Raw genomic sequence first — 20847 nt, 5'->3', positions numbered from 1 at the left:
AATTATGCACGATTCATACTGTGCTTTGCATGTAAAATTAATAAATGTGACTCAATGAAATAAAGGAATTCAATTGGAATTTAATTTATCCATTTTGGAGCACCTGAATATTATATCTACCAATACAAATGTCGACAATAAACGCTTTGCAAATCAAACTAACATTTCTCTGAAATTCTATTACTTTATATTTGCTTTGCCTTTTGAAGTAGCATGTGATAGAATATTATTTCGATTCCAAAGTAAAATAAATTTTTTAAATATTCCAGCTATGCTAAAGTATGCTGACAAATATGTCCGTAGTTCTCTCTGATTAACGCATTACAAGTCTTACAATTAGGAAAAGACACGTATAATGTTAAAAATTTATTGCCAATTGATGCGAATTCCACGATATGCATATCTCAACATTTATACTAACACCAACGCTAACAAAATCCAATGAATTGATATTTCTAATAGTTAAGGAATCGCGTATCTGTGTGATCCAAACGAATTAAATAAAATTTAAGGAGGAGAAAAATCGAGCAGCACTTACAATGCTGAGGGCATGCATGATACAAGCTTGTGTGGTATTTTCAACGTGAATCAGCTCGTCACATTCTTCATGGTCCAGTCCATTTACATCAGATCGTATCTTAATCGGTGACAAAGCTGCTTCATTGTCCGTTGACTTGCCGCTGTCAGGGGACGGCAATAATTCGTGTCCATCCAGATCTTCTTCCTCTGCGCGTTCTTCACAATCCGATGCTTTGGTTTCCTGTTACAACCATTATAAAATGAAACGACTTTTTATATCATTCTAGATATCTTTTTCAAACGTCAAACGAAAGAATATAAAGCGAAAATAGTTGGGATAAAGATACATATATGTACGAAATAATACGCGAACAAAATTACACAAAAGATATTATATTTAAAAATATCCTTAGAATCGGAAATATGCGATCAATTGAGTGCTCTAGCTCGACCTGCTTCACTCCTCTTTCGTGCTGAGATAGTAATACGACAGGCGATAGCCCTTGCTTGATGCGTATTATACTACTATACTAGTGATAGGATCTACATACCTTTATTCGGTTGGCTGACCAAAGCGCATCTATTCTACTTTGTAAGTTTTTTATTTAATCCTCTCTTATCTGCTATATACTACATTTATTATTATATCGCATGCATCTATTATTAATAGAGTATTGTTTACTACAATGTACTAGAAAATTATTATATATGTACATAATTAATCCTTTTAATGGTTATTTTTATTACAAGAATTAGTATATATTAATTCAATGTGCTACATAAATTCAGAGCGCTCTATTTTAATGTCTTTGACGATGTCACAGAGATTGATCTCGATTGACATTGACTGTATGATTAAACGGAAAAATCATATTACACCACAGGAATGTCGAATAATTAGGGAGCGGGATCACTCTAACAAACGTTTCTAGCACGCAGCGTTAAAGTGCTCCGATTGTTACTATATTAATAATTATTCGCAACTATTCGTACATACTTGCACATCAATTATCTTCAACTATTTTAACAATTCTGGGAAAATCATTTCTGAACAGTTACTCTGAACAAAATAATCATTCGAAAATCCTCTAAACCTTCGAACAGTATATATCACACTAAAGAAAAAAAGTGGAAGAAATAAAACAATTTTAAGTAATAACGAGAACAAAAGTTTTCCTATTGCCAAGAAAGTAGAAAATCACACGCTCGATACAATTAATAAGAGCGACGATAGCAAGAGTGAAAATAATAAGGAGGCTCTCGAGCGCTGAAATCCGAAACAAAAGTTCCAATTGCTTGATAGCTCGATCCGTATACTTCGTCCGTGCTCTGGAGTTGACATATCGACAGAGAAACATATGATGAAGTAATATTTTTCCAAGTCGTTCGTTGTTCCCTACAGCGACAGGATTTCGTTCTTTTGTTACAGAGTTTCATTCCGTCCGTTCATAGCCTTGTCTTAAGCACTGAGAGCTTGCCTCCTGACGATATTACGATTTGCCGCGTTTCCTTCCTTTTCAGCAGAGAACTTATATTCTTTAAATTGACTGCCACTGTTATTATTGCTTCCTGTTGGACGTATTTGAGTTCTGGTTTTACATAGCTCGTAGGAATTTCACCAGCGATACTGTGTCTTTTTCCTCTGTCTAATACAAATCGATGCAACGTCTTTGAAATATCAGCAAAAAGATATTGTGGTTAATTTCGACAGGAAATGCTGGCAATTGCAATAGAGATTTTATTTTTATTTCGAAAGCTTCTTTTATCGAATCCGGCAGAAATTTTCAATCGAACAAAATCCATTATTCCTACCATCATTTTTCTTCACGTTCAGTCGATTGAGCAACACTAAATGAATTCCTTTCGAGAAAGCGAGAAACTCCTTTCAATTGTTCCTTCCAATATCGTATTTACAGTGAGACTTTCGGAGCGGATCCATAAATTCTCGCACGATTTTTAACTTTAAGTATTAAAATAGAGAAAAAGCTAGGGATTAATATGGAATTCCCGCAATTTCAGGAATAAAGAATGAAAATTCAGCTGACGGGATGGACGTTCGCGATTATGATGGTAACTAGGTCAGAAATACTTCCAGAATTAAAGCTACGTGAATAGTCGGTGTCGTATTTTCTTTTCAGTTCCTTCTCATCCAAGCCTGCTCATTCTGATAAGATTGCGCAGTCATCGTTCGCTACTTCACATTTCAGGATGCAACAAAAATAACGGAACGGAAAATCCATCAGAACGAAATTACTTTTCCGTTAGGGAATTTAATTTCCACGTTACATATAAAATATCAGTTAATAGTTGTGCAAGTTTTAGTTTTCATTGCTGTTCTTCAAATATCGCTGTCGAATGATGCGTTTTTTTTTTATTATTCTCGTTATTGAAAACGAAGAGGAAATTTTTACTAGTGCATTTCGCAATTTCGCAATTGCTTTGCCTTTGGGCACTTTTATTTTGATAATATATAATATGTTCAATATTTATTGTATCGGATGCAAGAAAACTAAATTTATCTCAATTTTCATATATACTGTTATATTTCCAAGTCGTTAAGTTCAACTTTTTTTTGACAGAACGAAATGAAATAGAACGAACACGTTTGTTCTGTTCTTGATGAAACAATATCTTTGCAATATGTCGGAAACTCACTTGAAAATCTTGCGGTGACGGCGATGATTCCTTCTGATGTTGGTTTGGACTTTGCGGAGGGCTGGGAGCAGATCTGGGACTCTGGGGTCGAGTTCCCAGCTCGTAAATGTTGATCATGTGAGCTGCCTGAGCGTGAACCATCAATTCCCATGCTGAAGGGAATGATACCTTGCAGAGAACGCAGAGCAGAGCTGTTGTAGAATCTCCTTGGAACATAAACATAAATGCATTGTGTGTGCGTGTGTGTGCGCGTGTTTGGTAATAACTTAAATATATTCTGTTTGCCAAAGCCACGGTAGTTACTAACAATCTGTGGTTTTATTATCTGAGTAAATATTAGCTTGAATTCTGATCAATTTCTTTGAAATTTGAACACAACATACAAATTAATTTGGTAATTGTAATTGTAAGAGAATCTGCACTAAAATTACTATAGGATTTTACTGGAAATTTATTAAAAGTTTTTATACGTTTATTTTAACCTTATCCTTATTACTAGACTGCAAAGAGTTAATATTTTCGCCCTAATTCTAACTTCATTTCCCCCCCAAAAAAACATGTGATTAACCGCTCCACATAGGTATGTCGTATTAGAACACGAATTCGTAATAATACGATGAAAATTCCACTTAGAAGGCAATAATTCAGTTCTTTTAAGTCATAATAATATTAAATAAATATTAAGTTTAATATTAGACAACAATACTAAACTCGGTAAATTCTAAACTCAGTTTTTTTCAGTTTACAAACCAGTGCAACAGCAACAATACTTCCTAGGCTTTCTCGTTCCAATTCTTCTATCCTAAACAAATCGTGGACCATTGTACCGACGCAGCTGCGTTTTCCTCGGTAAAATGCCAAAGTACAATTCCGCTCGCGAGAAGAAAATCGAAGAGACACGAGGAAAGAGGAACCGCTCTCAGGATCTGGTTCGAATTTCATTTTTACAACCGCGCCATTCGAAGTGCGATAAGGATAACAGAGAGAAAAGAGGTGGCAACGAGACGAGGATAAGTATTTCGAAACCGGCTGCGCCCTCGAATTTCGATGAAAGCTGGATCTTTATTGAAAAATTTCTTAAAGGCGGAAACGTAGCTGTGGAATTCGTACAATCCCGTTTGGTAAAGCGCAACTTGATCGCGCACTAACAGACGCGAACGTTTTCGTTCACCCACTACAGAGTACAGAGGAAGCGGAAGGTTCGCCGGGCAAACTTTTCTTTCGAGTAGGTACGTACTTGGGGCTGTTCCATTGAAGGTGTGACATTTACATGTGAACCGTAGTTTGCAGTAATTCCGCTTGTGCTCGAGCAACTCGCCTAGGTCTGTAAACATCTCTCTACAGTTGCCACAGATCAGGATATCCGGGTTGCCTGTAACATAGAAATCACAAACTGATTTCCTTTGATTTCATTTTAGTTTAATCGCACTTTAATTCGTCCCTTTCCTTTTTTTTTTATATATCGATTCCGCGAGAATGGTATATTCAGACGAACCTTGTTTCTGGAATAATTGTTCGCAATCACTTTGAAGTTGGATTAATTTAACTTTTTGAAAGGAAATATGAAAATATATCTTTTCTGTTCGTTTCATTAAGAAAGATAATGGAATGCAATTCCTTTCTTCCTTTGCTGTTTGGCAGTAAAATTGTGGATAGTTGATGCGATTACTGGCGTAAAAGTAAAACTTGCTAAGCACGTTTGAAACTTGAATTAGATTTGGAATATAATTTTCCCGAAGAAGCCCTATTACCCGGAATAAGGGAATGAATAATGGAATGGTAACATTTTTCAAATATCACATCGTACATAGCTTAACGTCCGAGAGTCAGAAGCGTCAAAATCAGAAGTGGTATATTTTTAATTTATAAGATAGTTGCTGTACTAAATTTTTATATGAATTACTGTAAGCTGCACTTAAGCGCAGAAGTAGTACCAATATTTTATGTTGAAATAAGAACTATTTATTAAAGAGCATTAAATATCACGAATAACCAGGTACTATATAAAATGCACAGAACAAACCTGATTAAAATCCTAGCCGTTTAACATTTATTAAAATAACTTTCATCGGAAGGAAGAGCACGCGAATATAATGAAATTTTCATTCCTATGGGATAAATAACTTGTGGAACATTAGCTGTGTGTATATAATTATTCAACTACGAAAACATCCTCTTTTCATGCTTACGACCGATAATTCGAAATTTTCTAAATAAAAACGTAAATGGAAGCTCATTTTCCAACATCACTATCTCGTTTCATGACGAATAATAACGTTCCCCACCGCACCATTTTTCTCCGTTCACTATATTTAACCGATCATCTTCACGCAAGCTTGCTCGTAATTTCCGCGTAATTAAAGTACGTACCGCACAGAGACAAGTGTCGACGACACGCTTCCCTCACGCTAAGCTGTTGCCTAATACGGGAAACGCACGATCAACTTACGAACGAATTAACAAACTGTACTTTCGCGTGGTTTCGAACGACTACTCCTCGAACCATAACATGCTCGAGATGCTCCAATTCCAACCTGTTTCTAGCCAAAACATTCCTTGTTTTTCCTTTCTTTTTCTCCGTTTCCAACTTTGATTACTGTTTCGTTTATATGTCGGAATGTAGAGCGGTGATACTTACTGTAGACTTTCAATTGGTTCAAATCCGGAACGGTGGCCGTGTTCGCAGCTGGTTGCTGTTTCTGTTGTTTGGGATGTTGCGATCGAGCCGGTGGCATCAGACGTGGTCTTTTCAATGGTGGTGCCAAACGGGGTGGAAAAGCAGTCGACGCATAGTAACTGAAAATAAACTTGGATACTGAGTGTCACAAAACATCCCGCTGCTAGGAACGATGAATAATTGTTTCGAAGGCAACGTCATTGCGTGAATATTTAACGGCGGCCCCGGTGGTGTCGGCAAACGACTCATTTTGCGGCGGTTTTTGACGAGTTGGTTTATAGAATAACATTTGCAGTACACGTATTTTAGTAAATGGTAAGGCCGGCGTAGTTTCTCAATCATGTTATAAAAAACGATACGTTTAAACGATGTTCTTATAAATAAAATCTTTGGTATCTTATATGACTGATGAAAAGAGAATTCGGGTGAAACGAAAAGAAATCGACGATGTCACCGAGGTATTAGGGAATAAAAATCGAAGAAGAGGGGAAAAGTCGAAGATTTAGAAACTTTTGCTGATGATTTGGGACGCGAAAATATTGTAAAAGGGATAGAGAAAATAGAAACTCGGTAGATTTCAGAGATGATATATTAAGTAGTACAGAGGACACGAAGAGAGCCATACCTTGAAATGTACACTTAATATATTTCAAATATTGTGATATTTATATACAAATTTTAAATAAAAGACAAGTTAGAAATGAGTTCCATTTGTCTAAAAATAATTTTGTCCCTGCTGCAATATCACGAGCCAAGGTCAGAAATATTCAATTACAACGGTTTATAGCTCGTCTAAATCGTGCGTCCTTTCATTTTTACGAGGAGCACCGTGCACGAAAGGTTTGAGAACGGGTTTCCAGAAGAACGTACAAATTGTACATTTAATCAACTCATTTAGACGCAATAGCACGGCGGAACGTGTTTGCACGCGAGTTGCCTGGGTTTCCCTCTCTTGGACGCCGGTGTCGTTTCGATTAAAAGGCTCGAGCGAACGGTTCGCGTCGAATTTCTAATAAAACGCCGGGCGAACTTGTCTTCGAGACGCTAATTTGCCGAAATTCCATCTACTTCCAGGTTGCTCACAACCGTCGACTATATACACTCCGATAAACACATACACAACTACCGACACCTTCGATAACGATTCAAAACGCGTCCGTCTGCACGTCCACCTAACTGAATTTAATCGGATGTGTTTAGACTTTTGATAAAATCGATGCGACATTGTCGCCGTGCGACAAGCCACTTCAGAAACGGAGAACAGTGCTTGTACGGAGAGTTTTCGCCGCTTTGAGCCAAGTGGAAGGAGGTAGGGAAAGAGGGAAGGAGGAAAAGAAAAAGAGAGGGAGAAAGGGAGAAAGAGAAAAAGAAAGAAAGAAAGGAAGAAAGTCAGGGTGGAAACAAGAGGAGCAGAAAAGAGGAATCGCAACCCCTCGCCGTCGTATTTATCCGGCTATGTATTTCCTCTGTCTGTCCTTGCTGCTTTCGCCTCGCGAAACCTTCGTTGAAATAAAACTTCCTCTTCTTTTCTCCCTCCTTCTTTAGTCTTTTTCAACCTTGTGTAGTCTCCTCTCTCCTTCTGATTCTTTCCTATCTTTTTTTTCTAGTTTCACCTTCCTTTTTCTCGTTCCCTTAGTTCGTTTTCCTTTTTTTTGTTTCTTGAGAAACGGTTGCAGGGCTTCTTCTTTCCTGCTTAACGCGTATTCGTCCCATCTGCTTGTTTACGTCTCGCCATTTTATTCCGTTTTGTCGTTGTACCAGAATGGAATTCGTTTTTGAAGACTAGAGAATCTTTTGATAACGTTTAGTTAGAACAATAAGATAATTTAATTGGCGAGAATTGTTTTTCATTGTCACGCATTTCGGAAGTATCTTCTTCCCGTTATCTTGGTTTGAAATGCTGATTAAAAAACTTTCCGCTTAACTAATGACGTTATTATTAACTTCGGCATTCTTTTGTTCGCCACCCGCTTTTGTCGTTGTTCTTTGTTTGCCGCGAAGTTGCCAGCGTATAGTTTTCATTCCTTTCCTTTCCACAGCCTTTTGCTCTTTTCATTTATTTAACTTCATGTACAAGAGTTTGCAGATTTCCACGATTCCCTTTTCCCGTTCCTTTGTGCCGCTATAAATTTCTATTTCATCGGTCCGTGCACAACTGCCTAAAGCGTGGCCCACTGTTTCGTATAAAATATCGCGTATTGAATTTATTTCCCACTCTTTTAATTTATAAAACAATATCGAGCTAGGAAGCTGTAAAATACTTTTACGATAAATATTACATCAAATACCGTTCTTTCAATATTTATATCGTGCAATGAATAACAATTTCCATGCGACATTCCAAAAAGCCATACGTAATCATGAAACTAACAGTAATTTCCGTCCAACCAGTGACGATAGAAGATTGCGAAACCTGACAGACAGTTCCTTAAATTTCGTACCGAGACCGACCATCCGTTTACTCGATCCCCCTTATTACTCAAACTGTCCGCCATATTAAATCATCCCCCTGATTTCTCTGTTCCCATTTTCATACGTTTTACCAGTCATTATTTTTCGTTCTCCTCGCGTCATTTTCTTCCCTGACATACGTTCCTTTCTCCGTTAAAATCTTCCGTAGATCCGTGCCCAGTTCCCTTTTTCCTCCTCCATCGTGTTCCATCCCCCTTGGCAATAGCGTGACACAAGAGACATCCACGAATTCGTGCCTTCGTGGCGTTGTTAAAAGTTCTCCACGCCGACAGAGTTTCACTCTGTTTCACTTTGAAACTTTCGGATAATAAGCGCGAAACTGGCGCGAAAGAGAGGCGTAGAGAGAGAGAGAGAAGGAGGGCCAGAATGAGAGAGATAGACGAGGAGGACGTAGAGGAGTGAACGGCGGAGCGGAAGGGCTACGTTAAGGGCGGGCGTGCAACAGGGAGGCAGTATCATCTACACCGGCACTTCCTGTCGTCTCGACTATTTTAATTTTTTTTCAAGCCACCGTCCAATTATTGGCGACCGCAAAAGTCGTCCTTTGTCGAGTCGCGACCGCCTTTTGAAGTGGCCCCTTATTTCTTCCTTTCTCCTTCCTAATGTCTGCGACGACTGATAAGGAGAGGCGGAGACGGAAGAGGATGGAACAACAGGCCGCTACTGTTTCGTTGCGCGTCGCATCCCTGCGGAGAGGAGTAACGATCGTCCCTTAGTTTCGGAAGTTCGATGATTACGCGCCGTCTTCTCTAAATCCTTCGGCTGGTAGCGCGGTAATATAACCGGTGATAAACACATCCGTGACGGAACTTTACTCGGTACTTCCTCTGCCGCTTAAAGGTTGTCCACGAGTACTTTTAACTAACGAATCGAATTTTCAACGAAACGTTAGATACAAGCCGCAATCTGTTAAAATTTAGATAAGGTTATTACGGCTAAGTAATTCGATTAAGTACATCTTTCACGACCTTGACGCACGTTCCAAGATATAAGAATTTCAAAAGAATCTTTCTCGATTACATTTACCAGAGTTCATCATTTTACCGCGGAGGATGGGGTAAAAATCAACCGGAAAGTTGCACGTTATATTTTCGATCTAATTTCCAACAAGTCGTGTACCTTTCGGAATCGCGTTTAATTTAACAGAGAACGAACGATTCAATTTAAATCTTACCCGGGCATCGTCCTTTTACTGGGATCAGGAATCTTTTCCCATGGTGGATGAGGAAAAAAAACCGAAGCTACGAGATAAACCTCTATTCGTTTAAATATAAGCCCAGCGCGAGACAGCCGTGGGACAAGGGGCGATGGAATAAATCGACAGATTTTCATCAAGAAGTAACCCTTAGACAGCAACCTCCTCGTGCGGCCAAGGAGATTCGACCAACGAGGTCTGTGATTGGCATCCCTGACAATTATTTGTTTTCCACAAATCACCGGGGAACGTCGTTTTCCCTTCTCCGGGGCTTTTCACTCTTTTTGTTACTCTCGTTTCCTGCACTTTGAGGTGCGCATTTAGTTTGTTTGTGACATTTCCGCGACGTTGTGAAATAGAATTGCAAAAGCTTTCTAAAAATGTAGGATACGGTATCATCATTTGAAATAAGACGAGAAGTTAACGAGCTAGATAAGATAAAAAGTTAATTTGAATCGAGTCCACTCGACTTAACTTGTACATCATACCCAAGATAAACTTGTGAATAATAGACAAGCTTTGAAGCTTTTGAAATAGCGTAAAAACAGGTCGTTGTATAGAAATAAGGCTTCGTTTTATAAAAAAGATCTTACTAAACAGTTAAATTATCAAAATTTTTTTCACATAGCGATATCGTTATCGACGAGTTTACTAATGTGGACGTATACTAATTGATTGATGCACTAATCGATAGTACGAGGAAGGAATTCATATTAAGAAAAGATAAATGGAGGGTAAATCCGTGGATAGCAGTGGCGATTATTTCCTCTCGACGAATCACACGAAACATTACGAAGCCGTGTAAGCAAGGGGTTTCCGTCCCTCCTATTTTTTCCCTAGCCATATACTTTCAGGATCAGCAGGAACCTGGCTGCGACGTTTCGAGTTATATCGCCGCCAACAATGAGTCATTGTCAGAATTTCTGAAATAGAACGCAAGCCACCCTTGTCAACTTTATTTCGAGCAATTTGAGCAAGTTCCGCCGCCAGCTAGCAAAGATTAAAAAGGTTTGTTAAAAGGTGCCTTAATGGACGCTTTATGACCATTTAAGACTGGAATATATCGAACGTGGTAAAAGGACTCGTAGTTGAATGTAAATTCTTTTAAAAAACTTTCCTATTATGTTCCGATGAAATTGAAAAAGAGAAAAGATCATTCATTGTTTCACGCCGATTCTTTTTTAACATAATTACTTTCACGTAGAAAGATTAAACGATTTATAAACTAAGCTATTTAATTATACTTTATATGAGATATGATGGAAATTTAATTATCTCCACGTTTAAATTTATCTTTACGCTTATCCTTAAACAAAATTAAATTAAATTCTAGAACAAATATAACGTGAGTTATAAGAGCGTAAGTTATTTTATAAAATATTCGTAATTTCGTATTTTTATCAGGTTTTTTCAATTTCATATCAATTTTCAGGTATCCTTTATCGTAATATTATAAGCCTATTAGTGTTCCACCCGCGACGCTTAACCTGCACGTGTGACAGCTTGCTCGGCTGAATGAATTTTAATGAAATCCGGTATTAGAGGGTTTGGGTTAGTATTTATCCGACAAATTCAAGTTCCGTTCACGTTGTTCAATCTCTACACATACGTGTCCAGGCTCGGGTTGAACAAAGAATCGATTCCAGTCCATACTCACTTACATTTTACTCAAATTATCAAATAAAATGTTTTACAAATAGAAAGTAGAATTTTAAAAATTATATGGAGGACCTAGGACCTTTTACTTTTCTTTCTCCGCTTTGAGATTATAAAGAAATTGTAATCTTTGCTTCTAAAAGCAATATTTAAAACATTTTGTCGCAAAGGATTTTACATCGTTAAGATAATATTAAAACACTTCTTTCTGACATCTAAAAATATAATAACTGTGTATCATCAATGAAAAATATTTTTTCAGATAGCGACAGTAAAAAGTTTCGTGGAAAATTCATATGTATAATAATTTTATTTAAATTGAAAGTTTCGAGGCACGCGTTTAAGTTTAATTTAATAGATTAAATGTTTATTAAAAACGAATTCGTTAATACAAATCTAAAGTCGATGAACTAAAACATACGAAAATTTCATTATTTATAATCCTCTTTTCGTGCAACTGCGTCAACTAGATCGCTTTATCGTTGTCCCAGGGACACAATCTTTTTGTTTTATTTTGCTTTCTTCCCGTACCATGACAGTAGAGAAACTGCTACAATGTGTATGCGACAAAACCTGCCGTCTATATATTTTACTATCACAAATATTACCACTTGGACGGTTCGTGGTCCAGAACGCACCCCCATGCCTATAAATAATATTTCTGTCGGAGCTCTCAGCGGCGTTTTCCCGCAATTATTGCGTTTCTCATAACTGATGTCATAATTCTATCCGGTAACAGGGCCATTCGTAACTTCTGTCAGTCCAGTTCATTTTAATGTTTCCTTTTTTCACTTGTATACCCTATATTTTGCTTTTTCCAGTCTTATGAGTCTCTGTTAAAAATAAAACAAAAATAAGAAAGGAATTAAAAGGACAGAACCTTGATCTTATATCTCAAACGTTGGCTGAAAAATAATGTCTATGATTCAAAATTATACTTGAATTTCTTATGTTCATTACGTCGAAACACCTATTTATATTCATGGTCCTTTGTTTTCCTCTCCACTGTAAAAGATGGTCATAATTTTTACTTCACGAGAGTTTAAGGTGCACTGCAAGGGGCGTATTAGTTACGTGTATTAAAGCTGCTCTTTTAGCACCATTTTTTTTAATGCTACAACCTTTCAGAAGCAACAGAATTTGCATAACAAAGATGAACAAGTTGCTCGGAGTTACGGAAATTTCATTGTTCTGTTTGTCTGCAAGTAAATCGTATATTATCATCAAAAAGGACATTCGCTATAACTACGGCACGATAACAAAGACTATTTGAAGAGAATGTTTGTACTTACGAGTACACTTTTACATATATATACCTAATATAAATAGAATGTTATTTTGTCGCAATAATACATGATCCATTTAAAAAGATCTCTGTCTGATCGGGTTAAGAAGATAGAAGTACGATGACGTTATACCATTGATCCTTATTGCAATCGTAACCTACATACGTCAGTTCTAAATATCGAATGAGAAACCTTTGGTTAGTGAGAAGGATTATCTTTCGAAGTCCTCATAAAGATTTGATTTTGCTACCTGACATTCACGAGACAGTGGATCTAATAAAATTACTCAATCGATATCAGTAAACCTATAGCATGTTTCCTGTTTATACTTTCTAATATGTAGAAATAAACATTCGAATAAACCATGCACGATAAAAGGAAAAAATTTCTTTTCCTCTTCATGTGTCATTTTATAAAAAACATTCTTATCACGGCGGCAGCTTATCTTGCATAATGTTCAAATTATCACAGTTTCATGAGTATTTATCGTAACGTTAGTGGTACATTAAATATGCATTTGCGCATATATATGCTAATTAGTAAAAAAAGAATAGAATAGAGTTTTAGGGAATTTGCTAAGATTCCACGTGCTGGGCAAAGAATCAGGGGAAATTGCCGCGAGCATTGTGTATGCTCTCTTTTCCCATCTCATTTCCTTTCACGAGGAAACTTTTCACCAGCGTATGATAGTTTTGGGCCTGCCTCGGATTTCTACGAGCAATTAAAGAGTCCTCAGGAAGTTTCACCACCGAAACGATGAAAGGAATTATCGTGGAATCTCGCAGCTACTCTTTCCCTCCTTCTTATATCTCGTTTTCAGAATCGAGATTTCTTATTTGATTACTTGAGTAGGATTGCTAGCAAATCCTTGGATTATCTGTCCACGTGTGCGGGCCGATCTTGCAGAATTTTTGTTAGAATTTTAGAAAAACTACAAAAGAAGTGAAAAGGAGAAGGATAAAGAATCAAACAATTAATAAAGTTACGTGTTAAATGTTATTAGAACGTAATATGTACTATGTTTGAATACCAACTTCACACGGAATCGAAATTTATTTCTTCAAGAGCGGAGATTTTCTTTGTTCGACGTCAACGAAAATCAAATTACGTGTCGCCTGCGAAAGGATTTTTATCCCTTAGCCTTCTTCTAGATCAAAGGATAAGTTACGAGTATTGTATAAATTGTAAATTCCATTCACCATTTCATCATATTATTGTGTTTTACTCAGGAAATTTTCGTCTTTTCTGGTATATATCATTCGGATGATATTGTTAAAATTACGCTTTTAAATAAACTAAACAAAATATATATTTTCTTTACACCAATGAAAGCAAACATGATCCATTAGAAAGCTAAAAAAGATCTCTTAGATTATTCTTAATCCTAATAAAATAATTCATAACAATTCTAGACATATACCTAATGAATGTTTTATACACACTAAATATATTATGACATTTCTGACGAGCCCCCATCCTCTCACATCTCACTCGTATCTAAAAATACACTATTATTTCTGAAACTGCAATGGGTAACTGCAGAAAGGTCAATCATTGACATTTTTCCTTTTATTTAAGCACACGCTATAAACGATACTGTATTACCAAACCGATCTTAAGTATTCACATATATTTACATAATATTGCATGATTGTAATTCAACTGTAGTTTATCCATCCTTAAATATTACCTTCTACAAATCGTCGTCCTAGTTCTTAACTGTTCTAACTCCGTTTTTCAAAAAAATTTAATTAACCAATTCACATATATTTCATTGTTATGAAAAATACAAATTCATGTTTCTACTTAGAAAGTAACGAATATTCATTTCTTTAAGTCCTAACTACACACAACAACATTAAACTTCATGAACTTTAAACTCAGTTTTCTGAGTTTACAAATTAGTGGAGATAGAACATTTAGGAACTAGAGCGACGAAATATCTAATAAAATAAAACTTGCATCAAACGCAAAAATTAGTAACATATTTGCAATTCTAAGTAATTATATAGTTCACAGAATTGTTAATTAATAAAAATTGCACAACTGTACGATAATTAGTATCGTGAATGCGCATCCTGTCAAAGGGTCGAAATTCCACGTCCAAAGGCTCGGCGCGACAAAGAAACCGAGTTATCGGCGAAGAACGACGAGCTTTTTGTTAGGCGGCTTGTATGTATGTACGCTGGTCGCTACAAATTAGACGATAGGCGTGCAACGTAACACCAAGTAGTTTGAAACTGGCTGTTAAACCAATGCAAATTACTGCAAGACAATCCCCGGTGTTGCGGGTGGAGGCGAAAGAGGCGTGGACCAGGCGAGAGTTCGTCCTTTCTAATTACGTATCGCAACCCCCGAGAAAGAGGATGGAAAAGCTTAACCAACTTTTCACGAATTAGTACTGCCCTGACTGTGCCCTGCGAATTTCACGTTTCGTAACGGTGTTAATCTCTAACCAATTTCGTAATTTTCGCCTGTGTCCTTTCAATGAATGCTTCTAGATTTGCGGTTTTGTTGGCAAAAATTCATCACCCCTTTAATCTTTTAAAGTACAAACCGCTCTGAAAATATTTTATTCGACAGATTTTGTGGAAAAAAGGTACAGGTTCATTTTCGTGGTACAGGCAACCACAGTTCTCTTAAGTCAAAGATTTTTGTCAGTTGTATCAATATCTTTTGAAACGTCTCATTTTGTTAAGGGATGGTTAATGTTGAAATAAAGGATAGCTTGGTTAAAAAGGACGTAAGATGAGATATTAATTTACGGGAAAATCGTAAGGATCATCGATAACGTTAAACGTGGTAATTAAATATGACGGGGAATTTTGTTAACAACGTTTCATGTATGACCTGCAATTTTACTACAAATTGGATATAATGTAGGTGTAATACCCTGGTGTATACGCAAGAAAGGATATCGAGTTAATCAGGAATATTCATTCCTCCGGGTATCGTTTCACAGCTACGATTAACCTCTATTTCGTACTCGTGCAACACAGAGATTTATATCACAAGCTTATTGTCCGCAATTTCGCTCTTTACGGTGTACGATATCGTCAGTAATTTAATTATGTAATTCATAATTATTGTCATAATGGACTTAAAAATCTGCACTAATAAAAACGAATCGATACGACGAGAATAAAATCGAGTTGATATCCACAATGTAAAGATAATGGAAATAGATATAGAAACCCATATGATGGTCATAAGAAATTTATGGGCAGATTAAAACACAATTTTCACAATTTCTTTAAATGCCACGTTCGCACCTATGTATACTAATTTACATATACGTCCTCTGGAATGAGAAAGAAAACTAATTTTACCGGAACGCTAGGATCTGAATACTACTAGAATTTTAAGGAATTTTATTAGACATATGCAAACTTAATTTCTGCAAATACGCTTCAACTATTTTCTAATTAAACTTAACAGCTATTTCTGTTCCGCTACATAACAGAAAATCGTTGTATTATATAATTTACGAATGAACATGGATTTGTTAATAGAACCGTAATAAAATGAATGAAATAAAATCATACATCGCATTATTCTTATTAAATACCTATCCATAAAGAGACATCAAAGTTACGCATATATGATATGTTTTTAGCGAGATATGAGTATCTCGAAAGATACTAGTTCCTCAAGATGGAACCCTCCTAAAAGGGTAAGTGGAAAAGGAGGAGATAAATCAGAGTACGAAACATGAAACGACATCAGGGCAAGTGTGCATCTAAGATCTCTATCGCGTATTAACGACGTTCAATTAAGTAAATGGTCCTCTTGTGAATTTTCTCTACCTCGAACCCGGAAGATTAATTACAAATTGAATTGGCTATAGGTATAACGGTGTAACGACTGGCTGCGTTAGGGTGTGCACACATACGCCGAAGGGTGTCAGGTTAATTAGGGACATTCGTCCCTCAAGACATCGCTTTGTGACTAGAAGGCTTAACTGGACACGATGCATCGTGACACCTAACAGCACCCTGGCCTATAAGCTTGATCCCCATCGACATACATTAAGTGCACGGATTTCAGATGTCTATCTGACCTGTGTCAAATTAAGTGTTACCTGCCAGAAACGTCAAATTTAATCGATGCGAGAACGACACTGGTTTCCTGTATCAACCGTGACACGAAGGCAGCTATTAAAACGTAATGCGGAATACCTTCTTCTTATTCAATTATCCTATTATTTTTTTATTCCGTTCTAATTATTGCGTTCGATAGATCAAGGAAATGGTAAACGATATTTTTATAAATTTTATTTTATTTGCGATTTTTTCCTGTTAGTAGAAATTTCTATTTTTGGGTAATTGTAATACAGAGGTATTCCATGGGAAAATTATTTTCCTTTTCATCTGGAGTTAATGATCAGTAAGTTCACTTTGGCGTGAATTCAATCTGTTCAAAGGATTATAACAACCTCTTTTAAGATAAAGAATTCGACACAAAGCAATACAGAGGAGGCAAAGAATTTCGCAACCATAAACAACGCTTTATCTTCGCCTGCAATGGAATAACCAGAAAAATTCGACTAAAAGAAGGGCAAGGCGAAACGCACGGCGATAATTTCCCATTCGAATATTCAGCGCCATTCTCAGCACATAATTTCTAGATGTAATAGTTTTCCGTAAAATGGCTTGAACCGTAAAGCAAAAACGTAGACTCTTAATTCCATTATAAAACTACTACAGACCGGCAATATTTTAAAATGAGATCGAACATATCTGCAGTTAGCTTCCATAAACGGGTGATAAATAAAAATTATTTAATGGAATTGAATACATTGTTCAATTTTGCACAAACCAATATATATAATCCAAAAGATGTACAGTTAATTAAGCAATGTGGCACAATCACTGAATAATAAATGTCTTTGATACAAATTAAACATGATACTAGGAGGATTGGAGGAAAATGATAAGTGTTATATGTATAGGGGGCGAATGAAAGCGTAGAGAGAGAAGGATGAACGAAGAAGGCTTGGAGGGTGAGAGGTAAACATGGGAAATAAGAGAAAAATGTATTTCTGGAAGTTCGTCCTAACAGACGAGGACTATGTATAATAAATACAATAATAAATAAATTAATATGATAGTCCAATTAAAAATTAATAATAGTCTAACCTGCAAATAGTAAAGATCTCGCTTTTTATGATGCTTTTGTTCTCAAGTAAAGATGCTTTGGGTTTTAAGTTAATACGTCAATTAGTCCTTAAGACGTAGAAGTTTAAAGGATACGTATAAAAACATCATAACAGTTACTAAACTTCTATCATTGTGTCCCATTCTTTTTCTAAATACGCTAATCAATAATTATACTAATTATTTATAGAAATTTATCGACGATCAATTTTATTATGCCTGTGTTAGTTTGTAAAAAGTTTTGCTGGCTGTTTAATAATATTAAAGAACTCTTCTACAGGCTTTTACTCGTATAATTCAACGATTGCAATTGGTTGCGAACTGCTAACAATAAATTGAACGTACGACTTTCATGAATATAACTTCAACAATATGCGTTCGCAAAGAACGAACTTTATCGTTGAAAAGAAACAACCTAGCTCGGTAGCTCGATTACATTGGAATGGTTTAATAAATAAAACAAGTCGCTTTGAATATTGGTTCGTCCTTTTTTTATTCCTTCCTGTATATGCAGGTACCGTTTTCCTTTTATAACGATCGACGAAAATAAAATGTGCACAAAATTTATACATACGGCTTTGAACTTTACGATCGGATCACGGTTCCTCTCAATCTGTAATCATTAAATTGGTCAGAAATTCCTACACTGTTTTTAATAGCGCTTTTAACGTTGCTTTCAGCCAGAACTTTTACCGCCGCGCAGATCCTCCATAGTAGTTTTAAACTGAAATGACCATTTTTGTACGCACTAATACATATGAAAAGGTCGGCTTTGTGAGTGACGCACTTGTGAACGCTTAATTTTACGAAGTCGAAATACGGCAATTTCGCTCGGGATTTGAAAAGCATTGTGAGTTATACACTGAGTAAATTCGGCAATATTATTCATTCAGTCGCTCATTTGATTTAAAACCGTTTTGATGAAAGGTAATGTCTTAATGAGCTCTTTTCCGAGAAAAATGATTCCAATTCTATGTATTTTTGCACATTTTTCGTCAATTTCGTCATCCATGGGTAAACTAAGACGTAACCAATAACAATTAGAAAATATCAATTAAAACCATGTAACTAGGATTGTAATCGTGAAACTTACGGGAGAAACTGGAACAACGGGAAGAGCAACTAAACACCCAAGTGATTTCCAAATACAATTTCCCGACCACGGATCGTAACGGTAGCAAGACGGAACCGAGAACAGGATCAAATTGATGACAAGCAAGAAAGTTAATCGAAAGCAGATTTTCAAGGTGTTCCTATCCCGATGAGCTGGTTTTACTCGTGTGTTATTCAGATGGGGAAACCCGTGGCAGTTCATATAAAACGCGCTGCAACGAGTTTCGCTGAAAAAGTTGTCCGGAAATTGGCCGCAGATACACGGTTGGCCAGGAAAAAACAGCCGGGTGCAAAAGTGAACTGGGAAAAATAGGCGGAGTGGGAGGACGAAACAAAATGCAACAACGAAAAGCAGGATCGAAAAAAAAGGCAGAAAGGAAAAATATCAAAAGCAATCAATTCCTTTTTAGTCGACGAACAATGTTGCCCGCGGCTTGTACTGCGTGTCGCTTGTGGCGATTCGGGATGCCTCGTGTGAGTTACACGGGTGTGTGTTTTCTATGGCGGCGCACGTTGCATATTTAAAGCAGGGCGCAAGGATGGAATATAAAGTCTGTCCGAAAACACCGCTCTCTCGACCATCCAAAAAGAAACGAGAGCTCGCGGGGCTCATACACCGTTGCGTCAGAAGAATTAATAAAGCAACGAAAAGCAACGTCACGTGGTTTATCGTTGTTGGTTTGGTTGAAAGAAAAGGGCGCCTGGACCGTGCATGTTTCTCTAGCCCACGGTTATAATTCCGTTCCACGCGGCTGCCCCGGCAACGGCCTCACCTGAGCTTATGATTTTTATTCGGGCCGGCGCGGCGCGTCGTATTCCGCTTTTGCACCCGTGCGCGGCCGTGTCGCTCTTTCTCCAGGCCGGTCACGAACTGTCTCTGAATCGTAACAATTAAAGCAAAAGGACCGGGGTGCCGGTTGCGCGGTCACCGCGCCCGTTTTCCAACCTCTCCCGCTCGACTCGCGACCTCTTTGCCCCTGCTCTCTCTCTCCTCTTCCTCCACTCTTTTTCTCTATCTGTCTCGATCTCTCTTTCCCCTCTATTCGACCGTGGTGAAAGAACGCGATGAATCGTGGCTGCGTTATTGGATGAAAATTACGCGTGAACGGAGCAGAATTATTCGTTTGTCTAGACTGGAAGCTTGCCATTGATTCTTTGTAAGATTAGAATAAAAGGAGTAAAGACAGAAGAATGAAACGAGAGAATAAAAAGAAGAAAGCTTGGAACAGATCCGAATGCATATAGAACTTACAAAGCATTTTATATAGGTATGGTCAAGCATATTTTAGGAAAAATAAGATTAAAGGGTGGTAAATATCTCTCGCTATCGTTTAATTAATTCTCCGCTTGCCATAAAAATTTTTTGTTCAACTATCTAACGATAAAATCGATACGGCCAGAAACCACAGGATTTATCGCGCGATAAATACTCTCCGATGTGTTTTCCTTCTTAACCTGCCTTAGCGCGAACATCACAAGCGGATCCTAAATTACACAGAAATTCAATTGGACGCTAGGTTGCGAACAAATAGGACAAAAATGCCGTTTCAGCCGACTTCCTGCGTGTTGTTACTTGAAATATATACCAGAAGGGCATAGCAAGCACCGTGGTCGGACTCTAATAATTATTATCTACGGTCACGTGAGTATAATAACGTTAGCATGCACCGTGCTTTGATAATCGCACGTGCATTGCCTCTTTAACTTCTCTCCATTCAATCAAGCCCGGTCCTTGTTCGCTCCTTGAGCGACCGAGCAAGCGATTAATTGGAGAAATACCTCGACGGTGGAGAGGGAGAAAAAAAAAGAATGATTGCGTTTACTCAGCGAGTAATTAAGTGTTAATGTATCCTGTTGTCGACGGTGTTTGCTTGCCGACTAATTAGTTTTGCACGCTTCGTTTGCCCCTATACAACAAGGTGGATTCGTGATTTGTTGCGAAGCTCGCTTTCAATATACGATAAGCATTAAAAATCCTGTAGCCAAAAAATTTCAAGTTTAACTGAAAGAATCCTTTACATCGCGTACTCTGACGCAACATCAGCGTCTTGATTTTGTGATGTTTTATTTAACCGAGTTACGTTTCTCGTCTTGGCTTGAAAAACTGCTTTGGCTAGG

The 20847-nt window shown here is 37.2% G+C and overlaps 2 protein-coding genes across 6 annotated transcripts in view; both read right to left on the bottom strand.

Annotated features, from left to right (window-relative positions):
- Positions 1-20847, bottom strand: part of LOC138186635 (uncharacterized) — a 246228-nt gene that overhangs the window by 3200 nt on the left and 222181 nt on the right. For all 5 annotated transcript variants that reach the window (XM_069126690.1, XM_069126688.1, XM_069126692.1 and 2 more), the window contains 4 exons: positions 5813-5970; positions 4412-4546; positions 3175-3380; positions 539-760 (listed from right to left, as the gene is read on the bottom strand). In XM_069126690.1, coding sequence (XP_068982791.1) covers positions 539-760; positions 3175-3380; positions 4412-4546; positions 5813-5970 — 721 coding nt within the window. The remainder of the gene's footprint in view (positions 1-538; positions 761-3174; positions 3381-4411; positions 4547-5812; positions 5971-20847) is intronic.
- Positions 1-20847, bottom strand: part of LOC138186642 (uncharacterized) — a 98212-nt gene that overhangs the window by 34111 nt on the left and 43254 nt on the right. The window lies entirely within an intron of this gene.

Source organism: Bombus flavifrons, chromosome 14, assembly GCF_040668555.2.
Source record: "Bombus flavifrons isolate JBK064 chromosome 14, iyBomFlav1_principal, whole genome shotgun sequence".
Lineage (NCBI taxonomy): Eukaryota > Metazoa > Arthropoda > Insecta > Hymenoptera > Apidae > Bombus > Bombus flavifrons.
Note: the sequence above shows the minus strand (reverse complement) of the source record. Positions and strands in the feature narration are given on the sequence as shown.